This window comes from Vicugna pacos, chromosome 13, assembly GCF_048564905.1.
Source record: "Vicugna pacos chromosome 13, VicPac4, whole genome shotgun sequence".
Lineage (NCBI taxonomy): Eukaryota > Metazoa > Chordata > Mammalia > Artiodactyla > Camelidae > Vicugna > Vicugna pacos.
The window spans coordinates 5892915-5917926 of record NC_132999.1 but is presented as its reverse complement, the minus strand read 5'-3'; the positions used below and the strand labels follow the sequence as shown (position 1 = coordinate 5917926).

Genomic DNA, 25012 nt, shown 5'->3' with positions numbered 1-25012 from the left:
TAGGTATGAAAGTACCAGCTCAGTGCCACACCTCAAGGTTACAATGCCACAGGGCAACGCCTCCTTGTGGCATTAACATTCCTGACGTACGCCTGTCGACACTCCTAGCAGCCAGCTACAGATACTGTGCAAATACTTACACAGATTTTTTTTTAAATCCACAAGCTTCTTCTTATCAAGACTTCTAAAAATAAATCTTTTAAAAAGAAATGCTTTAAGTGTATTTTTATTTTTTCTGAATTTTCCTGAATTGAAAGTCACAGGAAAAGAACTTTTCTAAAAATTTAGAACTAACGCATTTATTTGTATCCGTGACCTCTTTTTTTTCTGCCCTCACCCTGGTAAATGCTCCCCCCCACCCCCCAGAGGTTGACAAGTATCTGAAGATCCATAAAACATGAATTTAATAAGTATAATAAATCATTTGTCACTGACGTTTTTAAGATGTGGCCTTATCGAGTTTTAACTGATATGTTTTGCAGGGACTCTTGCTGATGTATGGAAGCAGTATAAGTTTAATATTTATTTCCTGTGACCCAAAGACAGTGTCTTACTAAAGTATGAAAACCTTAAGAGGAAACAGTGTCTCTAAAATAATCAAGGCAAGCCTTTAAGCCACAAAATCCAGCAAAATTTCCAATGAAAGTTAATCATAATTCATTCTTTCAAAGTTCAAAACTTATTGGTGACATCTTCACACTTCCACTTTGCAGTCAAGTGTCAGTTGTTTGTATTCAGAGCTGCCACCCATTTAATAGTACTAAAATCTTCCTAAAGAAATGTCCCAGACATACCAGTTCTCTTAAAGTTGAGTATTATGCACCTCAGTTACTTCCTAACAGTATAAAAGTGAAAAACCCACCACTCACACATTTAAAACTCTTGCAGCTTTACTTAAATTCATTATACCAGATGGAGAAGAGATAACCTGTTGAATACCATTTCCGGCAGGACAAACAATGTCAGTTTTCAGAAATTCAAACATGAGCAATGAATGATACCGTGATGAAGATACGTACTGTACACAGAAAATGTCTAAAGACAAAACTCTGATCTCTGTGGAGATTGTCAACTGCCATGACCCTAAGTAATCACTGCACCTCATCCATCAGATTCAGGGGCCGGGAAAGTAACAGGTTCCCGAGGAAAGCATGGACACGATTCTACCACTTTCAATGTAAAATGGCCACTTAATGTATTTTTGTAAAGTGTGCTTATGTTGCTCTCTCTTGGTGAAAAAGTAGTACTGTTCAAATTGATTGCCACTGATTTTTTTTTTAAACTCTTTTACAGGTTTTCTTGTTAAGTGAAACAGTCTGTTTTGATACGGGATTTTCAGTGCCATTTGCACAAATTGAAGTGCTAATTGCTAACCTTAGAACAGCTAGAACTACTTTAAATATTTCTGAGTTTCTAAAACTGACATGAATTAAAAGCCAGTTGGAGCACACACTTGAACGTTTTTATTTACACACTCCCAGGAAATTTCACTTTGTAATAAACAAAGTACCAAAGAAAGTGAATAGGAGGGCCCCAACTGTTTAAGAATTCAGATTTGAAAGTCAGCTTCACTGAGAGGTGAAAGTATTTGCAGTCTCCTAAGTGCTCGATCTATTTATGAATTTGCAGAAATGAATTATAATCTATTTGAAAAGAAAATATACTGGGTAAACATTAGTAGCAAAAGTGCAAAGAATTAGTTAAAAAAAAAAAACCACTTGTATGATTACCAGTTTTAAAATCAGAACTGGTGGTTTGCTGGAGCCAACTGGTCCCAACTTGCAAGAGCTGACTGTGCATGTAACTTTCCAACTCTGTGTTCAGTGACATGATTTAGATATTAGAAATCTGTCCTAGTGGGAGTATTTACACTACAGAAATTGGCAAACAATATAAGTCAGGGTTTTGTTTTTCTGTGTGTGTGTGTTTGTGTCTGGGGGACTGATAGCTAAATATTTACCAGCACACCACTAGAAATGCCAAAGGACATGCCCAAAAGAAGATCTTTCCCTTTGATCAATGACAACTGAGGTATAATTAACCAATTAGCAAAAAAAAATTTTCCTAATTGCAACAAAAATAAACACTGAATAAACTCTCAGGGGAAGTCATTACATACTAACATTGTACAAGTGAAAATACTACTAAATCAAGTGTAGAATCTTGAAACCAACAGGCATCTTTTCCTTGCTCTTCACTTCACTTATAATTCAAACAATATATAGCAGTTTAACGTCAGAATAGAAACTGTTCACGTCACCATTTCCTCCCTTCCAAATCAAGAATCTTTTCAGAAAGGCACTCCACTCATACTTTTAACCAGTTCTCTGTGTGAGTCAAATAGAGCTGAGGAACCTTTGGGAAATTTGGCTTACCAAAATACACTCAACCAAAGTGAATGTTGTATTTTTGAACCAAGTGTGCTTTTGTGTTTTAAATATGAGTCTAGATAAGGCGGGTGATCAGTTGCATGAATAATGTAAGACATGAAAGATGTAAGCAAATGCTTTTTTGACAAAGACTTGAGAATGATATTCCAGAAACCATTGGGTTACACTCATTCTGGATGGCAGGACTCAGGGACTTTGCAGAGTTTTCCTTTCCCTTGGAAGACCTACCCATGAGTTCAGAGAAATAACCTCAGGAAACAACTGTTAACGGTGTTTAAAACCTTAGAGCGGGACCTCCTATCTCCCAGACAGGAGAACTTAACTTCTAAAGCATCAGTCTCCTGCCGCTCACAGATGTCAAAGGCACTGAAATGAACTCCCAGGGCGCCGTCTGGCAGCTCGAGCTCCTGTTCTGAGCGGCTCACTGGGTGGGGGTGCTGTCCAGGGCAGGTCTGATTGATCAGTGTTCCAGTTCTGCCTCTGCGCCAAGACCGGCTTGAAGATACGATACCTCAAGGTGACTATTTGACTGAAAAGAATATAATATTAATTATGTAATGATTACATATAAATAATGGAAAGAGACTAATTGAGCGATAGTTCAGTTAAATAGCTCTCACCATGTCACTCACAGTGACAGCAGAGCTGAGCAGTTGATAAACAGTACCAGACACTGCGGGCAGAAACTGTCTTTTAAATAAATTTTTTTCCATGTATTTCCTTCAAAGTGAAAACCAATAACAAAAGCATATCTTAGATGAAAAGATATTAGCGAAGATATAATCGTTAAAGCAGCAAGGGTTGCCTCTCTATCATTTAAACCTCAGAATAGACTATCTGGTGAAGAAAGATAGTCGCTAATATTATTGACAGAAGAGCAGGAAGAGCATCGTATCAGTAACACAGAAAGAAAGAGGATTGCACCGCCAAGAACAATCAATGGAAATGCAATTTTCACTGTTGCAAGTCGTTGAGTTGAAGATACATGGGAATCAGTTTTAAATACAACACATAATCAGAATCCACTGTGAAGCCACATAATAAAAATAACTTTCAAAACGGCACCAAATCAATAACGCATTCACTTAATAAAATAAAAACCTGACCCTTGGTGCAGTTATTTTGAAGGTTCTCCATCACAAGGAATGAAAATAAGACTTCATCTCGCTCACTGATGACTTCAGAAATGTGTAAATCTGTCCTCATCACCACCCTATGGACAGTGCCATTATTATCCCCACTTTACAGGTAAGGAAAATGAGAAGCAGGATGTTAGGGAACTTACTCAAGATCGGACGGTTAGGAGCTGGCGGGGCTGGGATTCAAATCCTGCAGTTTTGCTCCTGAGTCCCGCCTCCCAGCAACTGCCCTACACACCTCTCATCATTGGGACTGAAGATGAAACTTTTGAAAATCCAGGAATACTCCCTGAAGACTGAGTTTAACTGTTTTCTGCCTCTTTCTACTATATACTCCCATTTATAATCCAAATATTGGACATCAATCTGTTTCCTGTTAAGCAAATTACTCATTATATCTGAATGCCTACCCTACCAGGACCATTCCACCTGGGAACCAGATCTAGGCCCTCATAGCTCGGAGGCGTTCCGTGCTAACAGGAATAGAACATCTCATAGAATCCCTGACACATCCCTCTGTTCTTTATCCTTATTACGTTTCACTGTAATTCTTCGTTTAGATGACTTTTCCCTGTACTAGAATTGGCGCTCGTGGAAAGTCAGTGTGTTGTCTTATTAATCATTTGTTTCTCTGGAATCCAGCACAGCCCCTGACATGCAGCTGATTCTTGATACACGGTTGTCAAAATGAAACTACATGTCACAGCCAAGGAAAGCAGGCTTGAAAGGACAGCTTTAGCCTGCGTGTCAAACCCACCATCATATTTTCACACTACATTTTTCACAACCACGAAAAATGAAATGAAAAAAAGTAGAAAATTCCTCGACTTTTCTCCTTCATTCCTCAAACAAAATAGGGCCAAAAGTCAGAAGGATTCCTCCTCAGAAATGCCTCTTGAATCTGGATCACCTCCACCTGACCTGAGATTCCCATCCCAATCAGCCTGCACTCCAGTCATGGGGTCCCAGCTACTTTCCTGCCACCACACCCGGTCTTCCTCTGGGTCAGCACTGGGCCAAGAAATCCAGCTCTGACACTCAGACCCTTATCTCCTTACTACCTGATTTTTCTAAATGCCCATCGATCCCACTGTGTAAAGGGTGAAATTGGAACTCTTGAGCATGACATCCAAGGATTTTATAATTTGGTCCTGACCTACTCCTCTCCATCCCAACCCATACTGAGCCACACTGAGCTTCTTGGCTCTCCGAGCGAGTCAGGCCGTCTCACCTCTGATACTCCCTGTGTCTGGAACCCTCTCTTTTGCTGTTGAAACCCTGCTCACATATCCAGACCTAACTCCATTCCTCTCTTGTGACACCATTTCCGGTTCTGCCACACAGGATGCTCACGGTTCTGCTCTTCGACCATAAACCCCTCACATCTCCATCATACCCTTGTCCTCATTAGTATCGTCTAGCAGAGACGATGTATCTCCCCACCCAGAACGTGAGCTCTCTATACCCCAGAGCTCTGCTTAGCAGTGCTTGGTAGACAGTAGACCCAGTGCCATGTGTGGCACTAACAGCATTTATCAAACCCTGTTGAGTAAAACCAGGAGCAGCCAATAAAACTTTGCATTTGTTACAATTTTCCTCTACTCCTTCTTGTTTTGGAAGAGGCATGTGTATGGCAATACTGTGATGTTTATACTAAGCATTTCTTAAGAGCAAATACTTAAGACTGTTCCTTACAGATTGCTCAATTTTCCCTAGTATTCAATGTATTCAAAGATCTTGACAGCTAGAGGAACTTTTTGGGAATTGAGCAGCCACATTGTCCCCGTGTCCAAAACTGATCTGCTTACAAGAGGAAGAATGAACTAAATAGCAAGGCTGGCAAATTTGTGATGGGAGAACCTGGAGTGTGAGCCAGAGCACCATATTTGTTTGGGGAATCGCTCAGTCCTAAAATATCTTGACAGAATTGTGTTTCTCTGGGAAGATGGAGAAAGGCATCACATGAAAATAAAAGCAAGGAACATTTATTGGGAAGTATGTGCCAGACTCAGAACTTTGCATAAAGCATCCCAATTAGTTCCCCCACAGCACTATGGCGAAGGCCCTATTTTACCACAAAGAAACTGAGGCTCATGTCATTGAAACCTGGGTCATCTGACATCTGAGGCTCACACTTTCAACCAGCATCTTACTTTATTGGGAATAAAAAAATCTAAGGCTTTTGGTTTTGTTCATCCAAAAGTTCTGGCTGTGCAAGTAACTTTTAACTTACTTTGTGATCTTGACACTGAATTGCGTGGGTACATGAAAGGGTTTTTATAGACTGGATGAAGATGTTCACCACCTGGCAGCAAGATCCTTAGTTCCCTTCTTAGAGAAACTGACACCTAGCGATACCCCAACAGACTCACAATCACAAAGAGGTCTTCTGATCACTGATGAGATTTCTTACATGCAAGGAGGAAATTACAATACTTTACTACAGAGGCTAGTGCTTCCTCTTTTCCTCACAACAAAATTCTTACGTAGACGAAGTTCGTATTAATTTTAGGAAACGAAGACCCTGTGCCACCCAGGTAGTTCACAGCAGAATCAGGATGGGAAATCACACCATCTGCTTCCATTTCCTGTGTATGTTCTGTTACATAAGAAAAGTAAACAAGAAAGCAGATGAGGGATATTAAGCCAAGGGAGGTAATAGACTCCAGCCTTTGTAAGGAGCTTTATTTTCCCAAAGCCTTGGGATGACTTGGCTAGGAAAGTGCTACAGTGATACGGAGTTCTTTCAAAATCTGTAATCCCCTATTTAATAACTAAATGCCTAGGTCAGATCTGCAAATTGCTGTGGAAATTTCGAGCAAGATCAATGATGGAACATTTCAGGTCTAGAAGTGGGTTTCACATGGTTTTTGGGGACACCCATTCTCAGGAGGTCCTGAGTAGCCACAGAATTTAGAAAAGTGTAAACGTTTACCTGCTGCTCAGAGAAACAGGACACTATATGGACCAAAATGTTGAAGACAAATATTAATCCAAAAGTGTAAGTAATAACGCAGACGTGGAACCTGTCTTTGCCTTCCTATACATTTATGAAAAGAACTCAATGTTTTGGTTAAAACAACCAAAATGGGCAAAGATCAGAAAAAAAATTTTCAAAAAGCAAATATAAGTAAATGTTGGCTGAGAAGCCTGAGGCTAAAACACAAAATCAAGCTAACTTCTGAGGAAGGTACCTATTCTTTATGTGGAGTAAGTATTTCATGACAACAAGACTACTGCTTCAGTTTGGGAAGAGTCAAAAACATAATGGAATTAGCTATATTTGTTTATTTTTAAAAAATCCCTTCATTGTCTTCCACAAACTTGAGTTTTCCTTTGCACATCACATCATGATATAGAACATTTACTGAACAAATACCAATCTGAGTCAAAATGATATTAGGTTTTTGATAATCTACCTATTTTTAGCCTAAGGACTAAGTGATTCTCTGAATCCACATTTTTATCATTTTAATGAAAATGAGGTAATATGCTGAAACGGTATTTTCTCAGATTGTATTTAGGTTTCAGATTTCTCATATACACCATCATGTATTTTCCCCTAAATCAGATATATTATAAACATGATGACATATTGTTTTAATTGCTAACAGCAATCTGCAGTTTTAAAAAAACAAATTTTATTATGTTTCTTGACCTTTTTCATGTTATCTTATTCTAACACTAGAAACAGCATATCTGTAACAGAACAGAGCTTGGCTAAATTTATATGGATTTGTTGTCATCCTTGAAGGTTTTGGTTGCAGCAGCGTCAATTTAATAATTAAAGAGTTTATGCCTACCTGCACGTGTTTTCAGACAGGATAAGATTTAGAATTTGCTTATTTTCACTGTATGCTTCTATTACTATGTCAAATATTGAAGGCTGTCTTACTATAAAGTTACAAAAATGGGGTCACTTCTGTACACCAGTCTAAACACTACTTTCCAAGCCAAAATTTCAGTATTTTTGCTAACTGTATAAAATAGTTCAGTTTAGGCCATTACAGTGCTATTCAGTATGTAAGTCCCTAAATATAGTGAACAGTAATATATTTCCTATATTTTTTAAAGGAGATTAATGTGGCAATATTTCATAAGGGGCAAAACAGAACTGAAAAATGAAACTTCTTAAGGCTTCCCACACGTTTAACATACAGCTTATGGCAAACTTAAAACACTGAAAAAACTGGCTTAATAAATATTGTCTCTCTCAAATACAATAGCAAAATTTTAATAAATTCCAGCTTTGAAGGAAGTTTGTCAGCCACAAACAGGCCTTTTCGTTTGTATAAGAAGAATCTTTCAGATGGCCGGCAAGTGCTTTTTGATATGTTGTGTGTTAACACAAAGCTCTTATCTGCTGATGGGTGACGTCAGACTGTCGTTAAAGACAAACTTTTATCATGCCAGACCCAATACATCATTAATATTTCTCAGAAGGCCTTGAGCCACATCCTGACCACATCTTAAGCATTTTACATAACTTTGCATATCACAGTTATGTTTCAAATGTCTAACATAACTCGGGTCTACCATTAACCCTATCTACGGCCATCCTTCCTGGGTCAAGCCATCCCTGCTGAAACTCTTGTTCAGCTATTCCTCCGGAAATGACCACACTCTCAAGCGACAAGTGCAAGTAAAGTCTTGCACTAGATTTGTCAGTGTTCATAATTATACCACCATATAATAAATGATGAGCTGAATACCTTGATCATGTTATTAGTGAGTGAACTGGTTTACTTGGGTGTTTCCTGAAATTCAGTCAATAAAAGACTAGTTCTGGGAGATGCATTTCAATAAAAGATGCAATAGTAAAATTAGTTTAGGAACTGGTACATGCTCTAGTCCCTTGTGAGGGACTCTCAGAGCATCTCAGAATACCTTAGAAGAGGTCCTGAAAGTAGGAAGAAACACATTCCAATTTATACACTCAATGTTTTCCATATTTACCTGACCATGGTGATGGACATTTTTGTCACCACATTCTGTACTTACACGAAAAATCATTAATAAGAGATAACTCTCTCCAAATTAAAGATCTATTATCTTACTTTCTGTGAAAGAGCTAAATGTTCATTTTGTTTTAAGGCACTGCATGAAGTTTTCTAACACTTGAGATTATATCAGAATATTTTATTTTTATAATTTTAAAAGATTTCCCATCATTTAATATATATTTGTCTTACAAATTATTTGATAAAATAAGGAGATACCAAACTACCCCAATTGGCCTCATTTTTACCTGTCACTGAAAAAAATTCAGCACTTAAATCTTCTATATATTTTTACTTCATAAAATTAATAACAAATTTTTAAAAATACATTTAAAAAGTTAATATGTATACCATTTGATTGTCACCTCCAAAAAATAATGTATACATGCATTAGAGTTCCTATCATATGACTGAATTTTCATTCAAGGTGCTTCCTTTCTTTAAAGAAAAACTATTCTAATTTCTTTATATATATAATCACCTTATAGAACAATGGTTGAATGGCATTAAGACTAGACTATGCTTTCTATTGAGGTTTAGCATGATGTTTTAATAAAGATAAAATTACAAATTCCTGAAAAAAACTAACATCATAGCTGAAATGCTGGCATAGTTCTATTCAGATTAGTAATGCTGTTGTTATAATCAGTGACACTAGAAAGATACAAAAGTGTCATTTCTAAATTTTAGAACAGTCCACCTTCCAGCTAACTAAGAGAGGAACTGACTCCAATTTTGTTTACTTGACCTGACTTTAATGGCAGGTAAAATTATCTCCATAGTGCTACTGCTGTCTGTACAGCAGAAGAAAATTACTGTGAAAATACATTTCATCACCTTGAAAGATTGAGAGCCATTCTCTTCTAAGAACAGCGTGTGTGTGTGTGTGTGTGTGTGTGTGTAACAGAAATAACCATCTGATGACATATTGTAACTTTCTTATGTTAAACATTTTTATTATAGTAACATATCTGAGTAATTGAAATAACGTCACCATACAGATATCACATGCTGAAGCATGACAATGCAATACTAATTGCACATTGTGTTGACATTTCAAGCATATTTTCTGTAACAACATTTGCATTCATACACAAGCAGTAAAACACATGGGGATAATTTAAGTCATGATTCATGGTAGCAAGTGGATTGCTTCCAAGCTAATCTTCAAACCCAGAATCTTCAGCAAATCTATTAATATTCAACATTGTGGTGTGTACAGCAGTTATTGTACTAACCAACCATCTCAGGACCAAGAACTGTCATTATTAGCCTTTGGAAGAGAAGGATCAGCATCATCTGACTACTTTTGTAAGGTAAGTCTTCTTACTAGTTTATAAAATTTTAGTTTATTGAATTATGATTTACCAATAGTTTTCAAGTTAACAGGTGGGATGAAATAAAAGCTTTATGTAACTCTTTTTAGGTAAACCAGCTCAGTTAATGCAGAATGTGTTACCTGAATAGTTTTCCTTCAGTATACCATATACCCACTCATGATAAAGCAAAACAGAAAACAAAAAACACTAAAAAAGGGGCAGCAATCTCAAAATATGCAATAAGTTTTAAAATATCAATTTTTTGCAAGACTGTTATTTGTAGCCACGTATCTTGGTTCATATGGATCCAGACAATTAATGTTTTTAGGCATTGAAACTTCAACCTTGTTCTTAAAAAATCTCAGCAGAAAAACTGAACTTCATCCAATAACACATTTTATCTAAGTTTTATTGATGCTGAGGCAAAAATACACCACCATAAACCATTGTTTAAAAGGCAGGGTTTCTCTTTTCTTGACTTTGTCCATGCAAAGGTCAAAACTTCAAATGGAACTTAAAGTTTAAAAAAAAGAAAAGAAAAAAAAATGTAAGGAATCAAATTTTGTTCATGAATACACTTCCAAAATTTTGATTTATTTATAAGTAGCATTAGCCAAAATATTTACATAACTAAATTTCAGTTCTTGAAAGCTAAAATTTTTTTCATTTAAAGAGAAAAGCAAATTTTTCAAAATCATCAGCTCACAGGAACACAACTAATGGTACTTACACTTACTGTTTAAACCTTAGAACCAAGTACAGTTAAGACTCAAGATGTAAAACAGCATTACAGAATGGAAAAGGAAGGTATTTTTCATCACTCTTCTCAAGGTATTTGCTATTATTTTTTAAAGAATATACATTTAAGAATGAATCTGTGCTTCATAGAAAACTAGAAATAATAGAATTTATGCAGCTATCAATTTTTTGGTACTTTTGATAAGGTCAAGTAATGTGGATATTTAGATTTAAAGAGAATTTTTTTAATGGAATGGCTTTAACATGCTAAAGAAGAAAGCATTTAGATTACTTTATATTAAAAATATGTGGAATTTTGAGTTAGATAACAAAATTCTATAATCATATACTTTCCAAATTAAAAAGAAAAATTAGAAAGAAATCCTTTCCCTGATGTCCAGAAGCCACTATCATCTAGCTGTGTGTAAACATTAGGTGAAAGGAAGGTTGGAGGTTTTTGCTTGAGTTTGGCTCATTTTAGTTTTGGGGGAAAGAATTAGTAGACAGTGTGTATTTAGACCTAATTTAGAAATATGAAAACATTCGTGTAGATCTTTGTAACTGACAGAGGTTACCACCACCATTTCCATATTTGACCCTGTTGCAACTTTATTTTCACAAGTGCAAGGTTAAAAAAAATTATTGCTAATAATCATGATATGAATCACAATAGTTCCTTTAACAGATTACATAAAGCAAATGGTAACTATTACAATGCAGGGTTATTAAAATGGAAACTAATTTGCAATCCCATACTATGTTAATAAGTGATCATTTAACATTAAAAGGTTGCTTTTGATACAATTTTGGACATCATTCCAATCATAGACAGTTCTGGACAGCATTAGGTTTACAGAATGAGCAGGGATGTACTTTTTTATAACAGAATGAAAACATGCTTTCATCATCAAGGAAGCCGATTCCTTATTAAAGTCTCCTGGTGAGACTGGAGAGCTTCTGGACTTCCTCAGAGAAAGTTATTTTCTCTCCTAGAAGAGCGAGTCAGGCCCAGCCCAGGCTATCATTACTACTGATGTGTTTTAACTCCATGAATGAAAAATTTATAACAAAAACTAAGGAATATTTTATACCTCTAAAACATTTCTATGGCCTCTAGAGATGCCCACAGTTTATTACTGTATCTTCTCTTCTTAGTCTCTCACTAGGGAATGAGCACTACCCCAAGCTTAGTCCACAGCACACCAGCTAGTATATATAAGTAATGAGGGCTTTTATTCACAACTTCATCGTATCAGACTAGATCAGTATGAATGGGCAAATGCGGGCAATAAAATTCTGGTACTCAAAAAAAGCCAGACGTAAGTAGCTAGAGAAATGAAATTTGCTCATCAGTTAGTTGGGTAGCTTCATACAATTAAATTTACTCTCTATTCGGTACTTTTTTTTCCCCTCGGGAAAGATATGTTGGACATTCTTTTTCTGTTTTAAATAAAAAATTCATTCTTGTACAACTAAGGACAGAATTTCCAAAGCACCCACTCTAGCAAAATTAAGTAACCCTTCTGATTTAAGCTAATGCAAGAGAGTGGCCAACAAACTGGGTTGATATCACACACCAGACACTTGAAACCGTGTCTCATTCATGAATGAACCATGAATTTAAAAGAAAAATGACTAAAATTGCTCCATGACAAGGCCTACTTTCTGATCAGTCTTATAATGATTTTGTGACTATCCCAACTTTTGCATTATTTATCGTAAAAAATTCTAAACATATTTAGGAATTCACCAGTTGGAGTGATAAACACTCAGAGCTATGCTGTAACTCCTTCATCCAGACACCCTTATCTTCTTTTTCCACAAAGACAATAACAAACTTTTCCTTGAGTTGCAATTAGTAAGGAAAAGCATCCATTAGAATATGGATGCTAGGCAATCATAAACAATCAAGTGGCTAGCCACAATTTGGGGGAAAATCTGTTTTATCCTAATACAGCCTCAGAACATGGCTTTAAAAGCAAAATACATCTAACTTACAGCTTTGGGTTCCCAGTTATCCAGCTTGGGAATTAAATCAGGCCAGTTTGCCTCTCCCAGTTCTCCTTCTGCTTTGGGACCATTTCTTGATTTACTGGAAATAGCTCAGAATAGTAAAAGGAGGCGAAACATCCATGAATTTTGCAAATAATTAGCATCTGTGAGAAGATAAAACTATTGGGAGACGTTCAAGTAAACTTCTAAAGGGTGAATACTGCAGTTTCTAAGGATCTCCATGTGCTGTTTTATATTTGTATGGAAAACTGAAAGCTCACTCATTTTTGAAACTGTAAGCAAGAAAAAGAAGTCGACTGCTATGAAACTTATGCATAATAACTTTGGACAAGTAGAAAACTTCATACTCTATTTTGATTTTTTTTAATTCTCAAGGGCACATCCATGACTAATAATATCTAGTGATCAGAAACTTCTATTTGCAGTAATTTAGATTATTTTTTATGATGCAATATGGAAACGCTATATTAGACTTTGAAATGTGAGTTGGTCTCAGCATTGAGAGACCTAGTAAGTGTGACATGTTATTCTGTGACATTAAACTAAGTTTAAAATGTCAGCTCTTCTACTTCTGAAGAACAGAAGAAATTGTATTTGACCGTATATACCCATCAGAGATACACTTGCCAAATAAAAGTGAGTGTTAAGAGTGGCAGGAGATACAAAAATCACATGGAAAGATTTTGTCATTACCATCATTTTCTGTTCCTTTATGTGACTCCTAATGAAAAGTAAAAATACAAGCTAGTAAGTTTATTTTTAACTCACTGGATTGTCTTCCGTTTTAGATCATAATATGGTCTCACTAGAGCCTTACTGCAAATATACATGATCAAGAGTAGCTAAGTTTCCACATAGAGGAATAAAAATGTTGGAGAATCAGGTTGGGGTTGTTACACTCCTTTGCAGTGTGCTATAGTAATGACGAACCTGTTTTATACTTAATCCTATCATCAAGCTTCTAATTTTTTTCATTTTAAATGGCTACCACATATAAGGAAATTAATAAGGTAATTTACTAGTAATGCTTTTTTAAGTCAAAAGATGTGTTATCTAGAAAATAATTTAACACTGTAATGGGACCTTCAAGATCAATTTTGTTTTATATACTCTGCAGCAAAAATAACATTTCTAGTAGGAAGGTATTACTTACAAACCTAGCAAATTCTAGACATTCACATATTTGTGTAAACAATTTTAACATGGTTTATTACATTTTCAGAAAGGTTAAATCTTATATCCAGTTTTCTGCTAATTCTTTCATATATTATAATAAATATATGTTATTTGAGTGCATGTGTGTATATTTTTTCACACACACACACACACATATATATATATGTCATATATACATAAAACAGCACTTAATGGTCACTGTCTTTGCAGTGTTAACTTGGGGGAAAAATGAATTGCTATTATGCATAACCCATGGCGATCTTCCCTTCTGTTTCACAAATGGCCATATCGGGATGTAAACAAAACACTGGAGCGAGCCATTCCGGGTGAACTGTATTTCAAGTTGTAGGTTGGTGTTCTCATGAAGAATTGTGTACTTCCTGGTAGTAAATACCTAAAAATGATAGTTAAAAAAATTAGACTTTTACAAACAAATTTAATATTAACATCTCTCACTAAACTGTAATGTGGTTAGTAACTTGTATGTCTTAGACGAGAAATGATCCTCTAACAATGCAATTCACATAAAAAGAGTTCCTCTCCTGAATTGAGGAGTAGGGGGCAGGAAAAGGGTCATAAAGTCTCACCCAAAGAGCTGAGTAAAGATGCAACATGTGATCTCAGTATCCCAATACATCCCATAAAGAGTCATGAAATCACAGGCTAGGAGGCTGTTTATATGACTCATGTTAATTTGGAATGCACCATGAATCTCTGTAAATAATGTATAGAACTAGTCAAGTATTTCTTAAAAATATGACATGAGAATCTAGCTAGCCACATTAAAATAATTGTTTATTTCAAGGATGTTGGAAACACTGATTAAAATTTAATAATATATCGATATATTATGACTATAGGTAATCTAAAGGAGAAAGTTAAAGATTCACGTTCATAACTAGATTATAACTTTTATATTCTCAGACTACTAGGTGTTTATGATTATAGAATACCAAAAACAATCATAATTACAGGGTGCATGCAACCTTTGCAGCCAAATGTATTTCAGACTATATGAACTTTGCAGATTTTAGAACAATATGATGTATACACTATATATAACATAACATCTCCATAAGGGCCTTGGGGCAGCATTCTGTAAACAAACCATTAACGTTTCTGTAGTGAAGTGTAGAAAGAGTCACAATAAATTGGATAAAGACTATTAACAACTTTGTGTCAACTCAGGTCAGATGAGCCAATAAATGGATTACTTTCATTTAATTTTCTTTAGTTTTAGTTTTCAGAGCTTTGAGAATTAAGAATTGCAAATAAGACTGTACATCTGTATAATGTTTTCCTCTGGAAAACCTTTGATTAGCATTAGGCCAGTCCAATCTACATGGCTAGAGAGAAATAATCAAGGAAATTCACATGAGCAAAGGCTAATAAGCATTACTGTTAAAAGCGTTAAGTCCTGGTAATGTTAAGGACACGCCAGAAAGCTGGGACAAAGATACCTATAAAAAAATTTCCAAGAGCAGAAGCAGAAACAGAATGAGATTTATAATTCACCTTGAAAAAGGTGACAAAGGTAGAGCATCAAATCATTTATTTTCTTCTCTCGACATTAGAATCTTCCAGCAACAGTGTCACATTCCATAGACGCACCAAGAAATCGAGGACCAAGGGTGCTATTAGCTACCTGTTCTATGTTAAGTAATGTTGGTAACTACTAACCTCTATGCAATGGAACATGACATTTATAGCTGTGTTCTATGAATTTTGTAGAAGAATGTGAATTCATTATGATCAAACTGCATGCAGCATTCAGATGAAAATGGCAGAATTCATATTCATAAACATCATTTCATCATGAATTATCTGATAATATCCTCTAAATCTATTACTTAATATCACAAACTATAAATAATTGCTTAAATCATTAAGTTAATAAAGCAGTAAAATAACTTACAACAAACCAAATTAAATCAAAGTCACACAATGGGTGATGAATAATGAAACAAATGATTTCTCACATCACAGATTATATAAATTATTTTCTTAATATCACTTGAGTAATTTATATGGATTAATTATTACGTCAAGAACTAGCAGAGTCATGATGATTGATCTGACATCTTCTGCCATGAAAAAGCTACCCTTCGTATCTAGGGCAAAGATGCAAAAGAAACTGAGGTATTTTTTCAAAACCCATGATTCTGTGTTAGTTGAGAGTTACTCTTCTACTGAAAATGCACTCTGATTACATTGATAATTATGGTAAACAGTAGCTTCTGCTAACTTTCTGTTGAGAAATTTCCAAGCAATAGTTACTACTGACATTATGATAATATTCCCATAGCCTTTTGAGCTAAAGAGCTCCATTTTCATGGATGAAACAACAAAAGTACAGAGTCCAGGGTTAGAGCTAACTTATATTATTTTATTTAACACTATTTTATACTTAAATGGTGTTTTCCTGTGTACTACAGCACCATCCTAATTGCTTGACAAATATTATTTAGTTATTTAGTATAAGAACTCATTTAGTTCTCAAAACAATTCTATGTGGTAGATTTTATTATCAGCTCAATGTTATAGATGAATACATCAGAGATAAACAGGAATCCAATGCCTTGCCCACAGTCACATAGCTGGTTAAGCGGCAGAGCCAGGATTCAAATCCATGCAGGCTGACTCCGGAATCAGTGCTCCCAGCCTCTGTACTAACTCTACTGTCTTCTGTGTATGAATCCCAAGGTTAAAACTAATGGGTACAATGATTATACTAATTTTTTTCAGAAATATAAAATGTACAATAACCTAGAGAGTAGAAAAATATTATACACCCACAAACTTAAACTTCATCATGGAAGCAGAAATGGCTAAAATGAAACTTTCTTAAGACTTGGAGAAATTCAGCATGAACTAAAAAAAAAAAGCATATTAAATCACATTGGATGAAACATTTTGCTTCCCTTAAGCAAGTGCTGTGGGATATTTTAAAGCATTACAGGGAAACACAGTGGATTATTTGCCTTAATATCGCCACTAATATCTCTTGGGAGATCCCACACTAGCTGAAGATCGAGGATTATTTTTGAAATATTCCCTGCAATGAAGTTATATAATACAATTTGATATTTTTAGCAGGAAGATTATCTCTAGAAAGTGGATTTATAGACTGTATCAAAGAGTTGGTGGTAAAGCACCAAAAACGTGACGTTTACAGCTTTATTTTCATTCTCGCTTACTCCTGATGTACAAAAATAGCTAACCTGTAGCTAATTCATACCGAGAAATACCTCAGACGACCCTATCTGCTTCACACACAGACCCTCACCCCTCATCCCTGAGACTAGGTGTGCACATCTTCACATGCCCATCTTGTAAATGCAAACCATGCATGTGTCTAACTCCTGCTGGACGTAGAACTGGGTGGTCTGCCATGTACCAGCTTACTGCTGAGAATGGAGAATCCCTAGAATGTGAAGAATTTCAGAACTGGTAAGTAATTAGCCTTGAACCTTAAGCTACACTCACCTTTGAGATCTTCCTAGAGGAAGACCAGGACCCCTGATCCCCCCAGAATAAACTCAACTCCTTGGTTTGGAGAAGACAAGGTAAATAAAGTTCATCACAATATTTGTGCTGTGTTTTTTTTTTAATTTTTAAAAAGTTGTGGTAAAATAAATATAACATGAAACTTCTATTTTTACCATTTTTAAGTATGCAATTCGGTGCACTAAATACATTCACAATGGCTGAGCAACCATCACCACGATCTAGTTCCAGAATGTTTTCAATATCTCAAACAGAATCTCTGTACCCATTAAGCAGTAAATCCAATTTCCTCCTCCTCCTCTCAGTCCCTGGTAACCTCTATTCTACTCTCTGTCTCTAGGAATTTGTTCTAGATATCTCATATAAGTGGAATCATCTATATTTGTCCTTTTGTGTCTGGCTTATTTAACTTAGCATGCTTTCATCCATGTTGTAGCAGAATTTCATTCCTTTTTATATAGGCTGAATAATATCCCACTGTAGTATGTATGTATATATCACATTTTGTTTATCCATTCATCTGTTGATGGACACTTGAGTGGTTTCCACCTTTTGACTACTGTGATTAATGTTGCTATGAACATTGGGGTACAAGTATTGGTTTAAATCCTTGTTTTCAGTTCTTTGGGGGTATATACATAGGAGTGGAATTGCTGGGCCATACGATAATTCTGTACTTAACTTTTTAAAAGAACTGCCCAGCTGTTTTCTACAGCAGCCACACCAGTTTATACTCTGAACCAGCTTCCACAAGGGTTCTAACTTCTCAATATCCTTACCAACATTTACGATTTTGCATTTTTTATAATAAGCTAGTGCATCGTATTGTGGGTTTAATTTTGATTTGGGGGGGAGTGTTAGTTTCAAAGTCCCACTTCTTGTCATATGCTAGCAATGTGGACTTGGATGAGATATTTAATCTCTTTGGGCTCAGTTTTCACATGGATGAAAAGAATCCGACAGTTTCTGCCATGCCTGTCTCACAGAGTGCATACGGAAAGGAAAGAGTGCATACGGGTGAAATATTATTATTTATGTGTTATGAACATCAGCCTCATTAGCAAGACCACACCTGATCTGAGACAGGTGTATCAAACTACCTCAGCCTAAGGTCATAATGCTACCATGTTTAACTTGATTTTTAAAACTTTTTAATTGTAAAGTATAGCACACATTCAGAAAGTGCACAAAACATAAATGTCCAGTTTAATGAATATTATAAAATGATTATTTATTTAACTGGTCCTCGGGTTAAATGACTGAACATTCCTGGCACCCCAGAGCCCTGTAGAACAGCATCCTTCTTCCCCATAAACAGACCCACTATCCAGAATTTCATGGTAATTATTTCCTGTTTACTACCCAAGTACACATTCCATAAACAACATAATTTAGTTTTCTCTGTTTTTAAATTTTAAAGTAAGTGGAATGAAGTATGTATTCCTTTGGGTCTGGTTTCTTTTGCTCAGCTTTCTGGTTGAGACTCATCCATGTTGCTACATATGCATGCAGTTTGTTCATTGTCAATGCTGTGTGATATTCCATTGATTGAATATTACCCAAAAATGTGTCCATTCTTCCATAAATAGACATCTGGGTTATTTCCAATTTTTTAGCTATTATAAATAAATTCTACTATGATCATTCTAATAATGGTCTCGGTGCACATGGGCACACGTTTGTGCTCAGAATTACTAGGAACAGAATATCTGAGAAAGTGGTAAACTTCAGTAAGTAATGGCAAACTGTTTCTAAAAGGTATCAACTTTCACTATCACCAGCCGTGTAAGAGTTCCCGTTACTCTGTAGCCTCATTACTTCTTGGTTTGCAGGATGGGTATGCACTGGTTTTGTAGTTTTGCATTTCCCTGATTACTAGCTTTAAATTTTTTTTCAAATGTTTATTACTTAAAAAAAAAAAAACTCTTTTGTGAAGAGGGCCTTTTTAAGTATCTTCCCCATTTTTCGATAGAATGTTCTATTTTCTTCTTAGAAATTTGTAGGCCCTCTTACACAGTCTGCATCACCATCTTTTATAGGTTACATGGATTGCAAATATCTATTTCGAGTCTGTGGATTGCTTTTTCACCTTCTTAATGGGGTCTTCTGATGAACGTATGTTCTTAATTTTAATGTAGTAAAATTCATCTTTTCATTTATGATCTGTACCGTTCAGTCTGATATTTTATAATCTTTATATACCTCAGGATCCTGAAAACATTCTCCTATATTATCTTCTAAAATCTGCAGTTCTGCCTTTCACATCTGTATATTCAGTTCTTTGGAAATGATTTGGTATATGATGTCAGCAAAGTCAACTTTCTGTTTTTATTATTATTTGGAAACCCAACTACCCCAGAATCATTTATTTAAACAAACCTTTTTCCCACTTGCTACAAATTAAGTGTCCCCCTTTTGTCATAAATCAAGTCTCTACACATGCCTGGATCTTTTAATGACCTTCCTGAATGGTTCCATTGGTCTATCTGTCTATCCGTTTGGCAATATTATACTGTCTTAATTACTCTAGCTTTATTATAAGTCTCTGTACACTGTAGTTAATAAACCCTACTATTTTATTGTACTATGTCAATAATGTCTTATCTATTCTCGGCCCCTTGCTTTTCTGTATAAACGTTAGAACAAGTTTTGGTCAAATTCTGTGCCCTCCAAAAATAGTAGTTGGGATTTATATGAGGATTACATTGAATTTATAGATGTAGAGAACTATTAGAGAAGAACTGACATATTGATAATAATTGAGTTCAATGATGAATAAGGTATATCTTGCTATCTTTTACATTTTCCTGCAAAACGTTCTTATATACTTGTGTTACGTTTATTCCGAAGTATTAGTTATTCTTTGGTGATATTGAGCAATGATATTGTATCTAAAAAGTCATAATCTGTTTTCATATAGAAAAATGAAACTGATTTTATCTCAACTTTGATTTCATCAAAATTATTAAATTTACTTAGTGATTCATCTCTAGATTTATTTAGATTTTATTAACACAATCATATCCACTAGTAATGAGTTTTAGTTCTTTCTCTCAAATCTAATGCCTTTTACTTCTTTGGCTTGCTTCCTTGAACCAGCTAGGACCTCCAGCACAATGCTAAATACAAGTGGTAGTGAGAGACAATCTGATTTTGTTTCTCACCTTCAAAAGAAAGCCTTCAGCATTTCACCATGAAGTATATGTTTGTTATAGGATTTTTGCATTCTTTATTAGCTTAAGGAATTTCCCTTTTGCATCTAGCTTGTAAGCTTTTTTTTAAGGCACAAATGAAAATTGAATTCTATCAAATGACTTATCTGTACATTTTTAAATTATCTTTTATTCTACTAAAATTACATCGATCACTTTTTAATGTTACTGTACCCTCAAAGTGATGCGATAAACAAAGTTGGTCGTGATACATTATCCTACTTAAAGCCTCCAGGTTCATTTTGCTAATATTTTATTTAAGATTTTTGCATCTATGTCCAGGAGTGATATTGAACTGTCATTATCATTTGTCATAATGTCCTGGTCAGGTTTTCATATCAAAGGTATGGTGGTCCCGTGTAACAAGCTGGACAACGTCCCCTCCTTTTCTCTCTTCTCTGGGTGGGTTTAATAGAATTAGCTGGCACAGACCTCTGGAGTGGTCTTTGTAGAAGAGCTTTTAGTTAATGATTCCGTTTCTTCAATAGTGAAGACTATTTAGGACTTTTTGTATCTTTTTGTGTCATTTTTGGTAAATGTGTTTTCACAGGGATTTGTCAATTTAATAATCTAAATTACCAATTTTATCAGCATGAAATTGTTCACATTTTCTTATAAAGTTTTCTTACAAAATTACCAGATGGATTTTTCTGGTCATATTTTGTTATCTTTAATGGCATGTGATGAGAAACAATACTCTGTGTGATTTCAATCTTCTGAAAATTCTTGAAATATGTTCTATTACTCCACTATATAGTTGATTTTTATTAAAAAAGAAATCCTGGTGTGCTTGTTGTATTATATTCTGAGGCCACTGAATTCATTGTTAATATATGACAGTTGTCTGTTAATCATATTGTTAAAATGTTCTTTCTTTAATTTTTTGAGGAATATATATTAAAATCTCCCTCTACGGTCGTAGATTTGTCCATTTTTCCTAATATTCTGTCGATTTTTGCTTTGCAGAACATTGTTACTTGTAGGAATTGACGGTGTTTATCAAGACCCCGATCTCTGACAGGGGCTGAACCCCTGCTGCTTTTCCTTAAGCCGGTGAGTTTGTTAGAAGCAGTACTCAGTACTAACAAGTACTCACTAACAAGTCCCTGGCTTTAACGCTCTGATGTTGTCAAGCACATGTCTGGCAATTTGTCCAGCTTTCCTTGTTGTCATCAGAAGGAGGATTTGTCCAAATACCTAGTGCTTTATTACCAAAGGCGGAAGTCCTAACTCCACGATTTAGAAAATATTTTTAGCCATGGAAATGAGCTTATATGGAAGCTCAGTCTATGAAAGACAGTAACTCAGAGATGCGGAGACTGAAAACTGTTTGGCGATCCCCAAACTTTCCAAATGAGTCTAGTTACAGTGAAAACTGAGCTGGTCCCAAGAACTCTAAAATCCTGGAGACACGGCTATCGATACAGATACAGGTACAGTTACGACCATCTGGGTGCAAACATCAGTTATGTTTGCTTCCTTACGAGCACACCACCTCTGAGAAATGGCTTCTTAGCTGGTGTGCCTATTAAATTATTATTTCCCTGAGACTGCATGGTTGAAGGCCACTCTGCTTCATGTAATCAGTGCCACATACACTTTAAAGCCTCTTAAGAAACAACCTGCAGATCTGGGCTCAAGGTAAACATGGTCCATGAACCTGACTGATATTAGTTCTAGTTTCTTGTCTCTTAATTTTACAGCTAAATTAGCCAAATCTATAAGTCCTCATAAAATATTTAGGTACACCTCGTACATTATTTATATTAGGGATATTTACATTTATTTATTAATATATTTATACTTCATTAAGTATAATTCACAAATGAAGTGTATCAATCTATTGACAAATATCAAATTAATTGATTCCTAGATATAAAGTAAAATGCTATAGGTTTCTAAATCTATAAGGGAAAAATAGGGCCACTTTTTCCATGTCTTTAATGTGACACTGACTTGGGTTTTAACAGCTATGTAGTAGGAGAACATGTTTATTTCTCTCTCCTCCTTGTGTTTCCAAATAAAATTTCCACCAGTATAAACTTTCTGGCCTCTGAGTTATCGGATCTGCAGGTTTAAAAGAAAGAACCAGGCATGCTTCACTCCGCCCCTTTCTCTTTTTGGATCAGCCTATCTGCAGAAAGAATGCATTCTTACTGCTCTCCTGCCAACACTAACAGAACTGGACTTTACAGGATAATGCTAGTGGAAGGTTTGAGCTGATCTGGCTCTGTCTTTACCTGGATGGATATGTTTAATTCTGGAATTCAATGCTGGAAAACTGGTTTGACTCATACCTGCACCCTGCCCCTCAATAGCCGTTCTCAGTATATTTGAAGCTATATTTTGATGATCATCTGACTGACTCCTCCATTTCTCTCTTAAATGGTTCTGAACCTGAGTAGGAATGAAGGATGTGTTTACTGGGCCTCCCTTCCCCTAAAATGCTTTTAATCACTATACGGGGGTCATACATTTATTAGAAGTCCAGAACTCCAGATTCCAAGATGAGGAATATTTCTTCTGACCACCAGAAGGGGAAGAAAAGAAAAAGGACTGAAGCAACTGTAAGGTATAATTTCTTCTTCCAGAAGAAGACTCATCCTATTTTGCTCACTCACAAAAGTTACAAGATCCCTCAACAGAAAATGCATTATGAAATTTGAAATTGTGAGAGTGATATTAAACAGTGTGAAACCATCCTTCCTAGACTGGAATTTAAAGTTTTCCTGACCATGGCCCCGGAGTATCATTCCTTAACTAGAAGCTCTTCATTTTTATGTTGTTATGTCTTAAAGATGGACATCTTTCTTTAAACCACATGGGAATATTAATGAAGGTAATATAAGCCTTATTCAATAATTTACTTCAGTCAAACAATTACACAGTAGAATGTAGCTTCGGTATTTACATATTTTTAATATTAATGACTAACTTTACTGCTACCATTTCTGTGATCAGTCAGCTTCTGTTTGCAGGGGGAAGAGTTAAAATAGGTTAAAAGTACTGCAACAGTATAATGACAGAATACCAGACACACGCAGAATAAAAATACACCTCAGTACTTTTGGTGAAAAGTACTCCAAGCCATTCTGCTGTTGCTGGTAAGTTTTGTAGAAAGTTAGCTACATTATGTTTCCTGTGATCTTTTTAATAAACAGATCAAGTTTTAGATGTTTCAAAAACAAAACCCAAGCTGTGGTAGCTCCATTTTCCTCACCATCTATTCAACTGTTAGCACAGCCTGTTATCTCTGAACTGTCACTTAGTTTTTCAGAGTCATCATTTACTCTCTTCCGTCCTGACAGCACTACAACCCACACACACTAGAAGTCACACACTCACCTTTAACTCTAAAGGGAATCACGTCTGTCTTGAGAAGTACTAAAATGTACTTCTTGTTTACTCTTGTGTATTTTTGCAACTTAAAAACAGTATTTTCCTACTTTTGGAAAGCTACCTATTTGAACTGGACAGTATTTATTTAAAAATCCAATTTTCAAGTGGAACTTAACAAAATTCACCTCCCACAGGTTTGTCTGGTGATGAAGGGACTAGGGGAGGCACACTGGACAACAAAAATTCAACTGAAGGCATCTTCTCAACTATATTGGGATAAAGGATAAATCTTGAAACATCCCTATCAGTGGGGGGGGACAGTTAAATTTATTACCATTTTGGAGGTTCTTACTTGGCTTTTGAAAGCAAAAGTATATAAGCCAAATAATTTCATTTCCATGTAGGTTATTTCTGTCACCTTCATGAACTGCTGTCCTCGTTCAGTCCTTTAAAGGCAAAGATTATGCAAATTAAAAGTATTTTGTAGATTACAGCATGTATGAAGTTTCAGTCTTTCACTTTCTCTCCGGCCATATAAACAAAAAGAGACTTTGAATTGCAAGCTGCATTGCGGCGCTACTTTATATAAATCTCACAGGGTCTAGGGAATGTAAACAAGTACCTGGAATTACCCCAATCGGTACCAATGCCTGAGAGCGATCCTCTTGTGTCAGTTGCATATTTGTAAACCACTAGCAGGCACTGTTTACAGAGCTCCACCAGGCGCTGGCAGCACTGGAGCTGCAAAGGAGTCACCACCTCCGGGCTTTTACTGAAAATAGTCTCCCAGGAGGATCTGTTGGCATGGAAACAGACATGACCTCATGTGGCTGTTAAAATGGCAACCAGCTATATCACTTACCTGGCAACAGACCAATAAAGAAAAGGAGACATGGCCTCACATGCTGGAAGTGACTACAGATGGTTGAAAGGTAGAAAGTAAATACAAATTTGGAAAATACTCTTTATGTTAAAAAAAAAACAAACACACACAACATAGGCTTCATATCTTTAAAGACTTTACTACTGCTCACTCTGGATAGCTAACAGAATGGTCTCCCAACACCTCCTAAAAACTGAGTTACTCTGTATTCAAGTAATTGTAAAATACTGAGCTAATTTCTGAAAAGTTAGGTCTTCTAAGAATTTAGGTTTTCTAGGAAGCTATATTTACTTTTA

General features: G+C 35.7%; 1 protein-coding gene across 6 annotated transcripts in view; it reads right to left on the bottom strand.

Annotated features, from left to right (window-relative positions):
* Positions 1-10239: 10239 nt before the first annotated feature.
* Positions 10240-25012, bottom strand: part of TTLL7 (tubulin tyrosine ligase like 7) — a 138636-nt gene continuing 123863 nt past the window's right edge. For all 6 annotated transcript variants that reach the window (XM_072974109.1, XM_072974105.1, XM_072974107.1 and 3 more), the window contains 2 exons: positions 24456-24629; positions 10240-14169 (listed from right to left, as the gene is read on the bottom strand). In XM_072974109.1, coding sequence (XP_072830210.1) covers positions 14049-14169; positions 24456-24629 — 295 coding nt within the window. In that variant the 3' untranslated portion in view covers positions 10240-14048. The remainder of the gene's footprint in view (positions 14170-24455; positions 24630-25012) is intronic.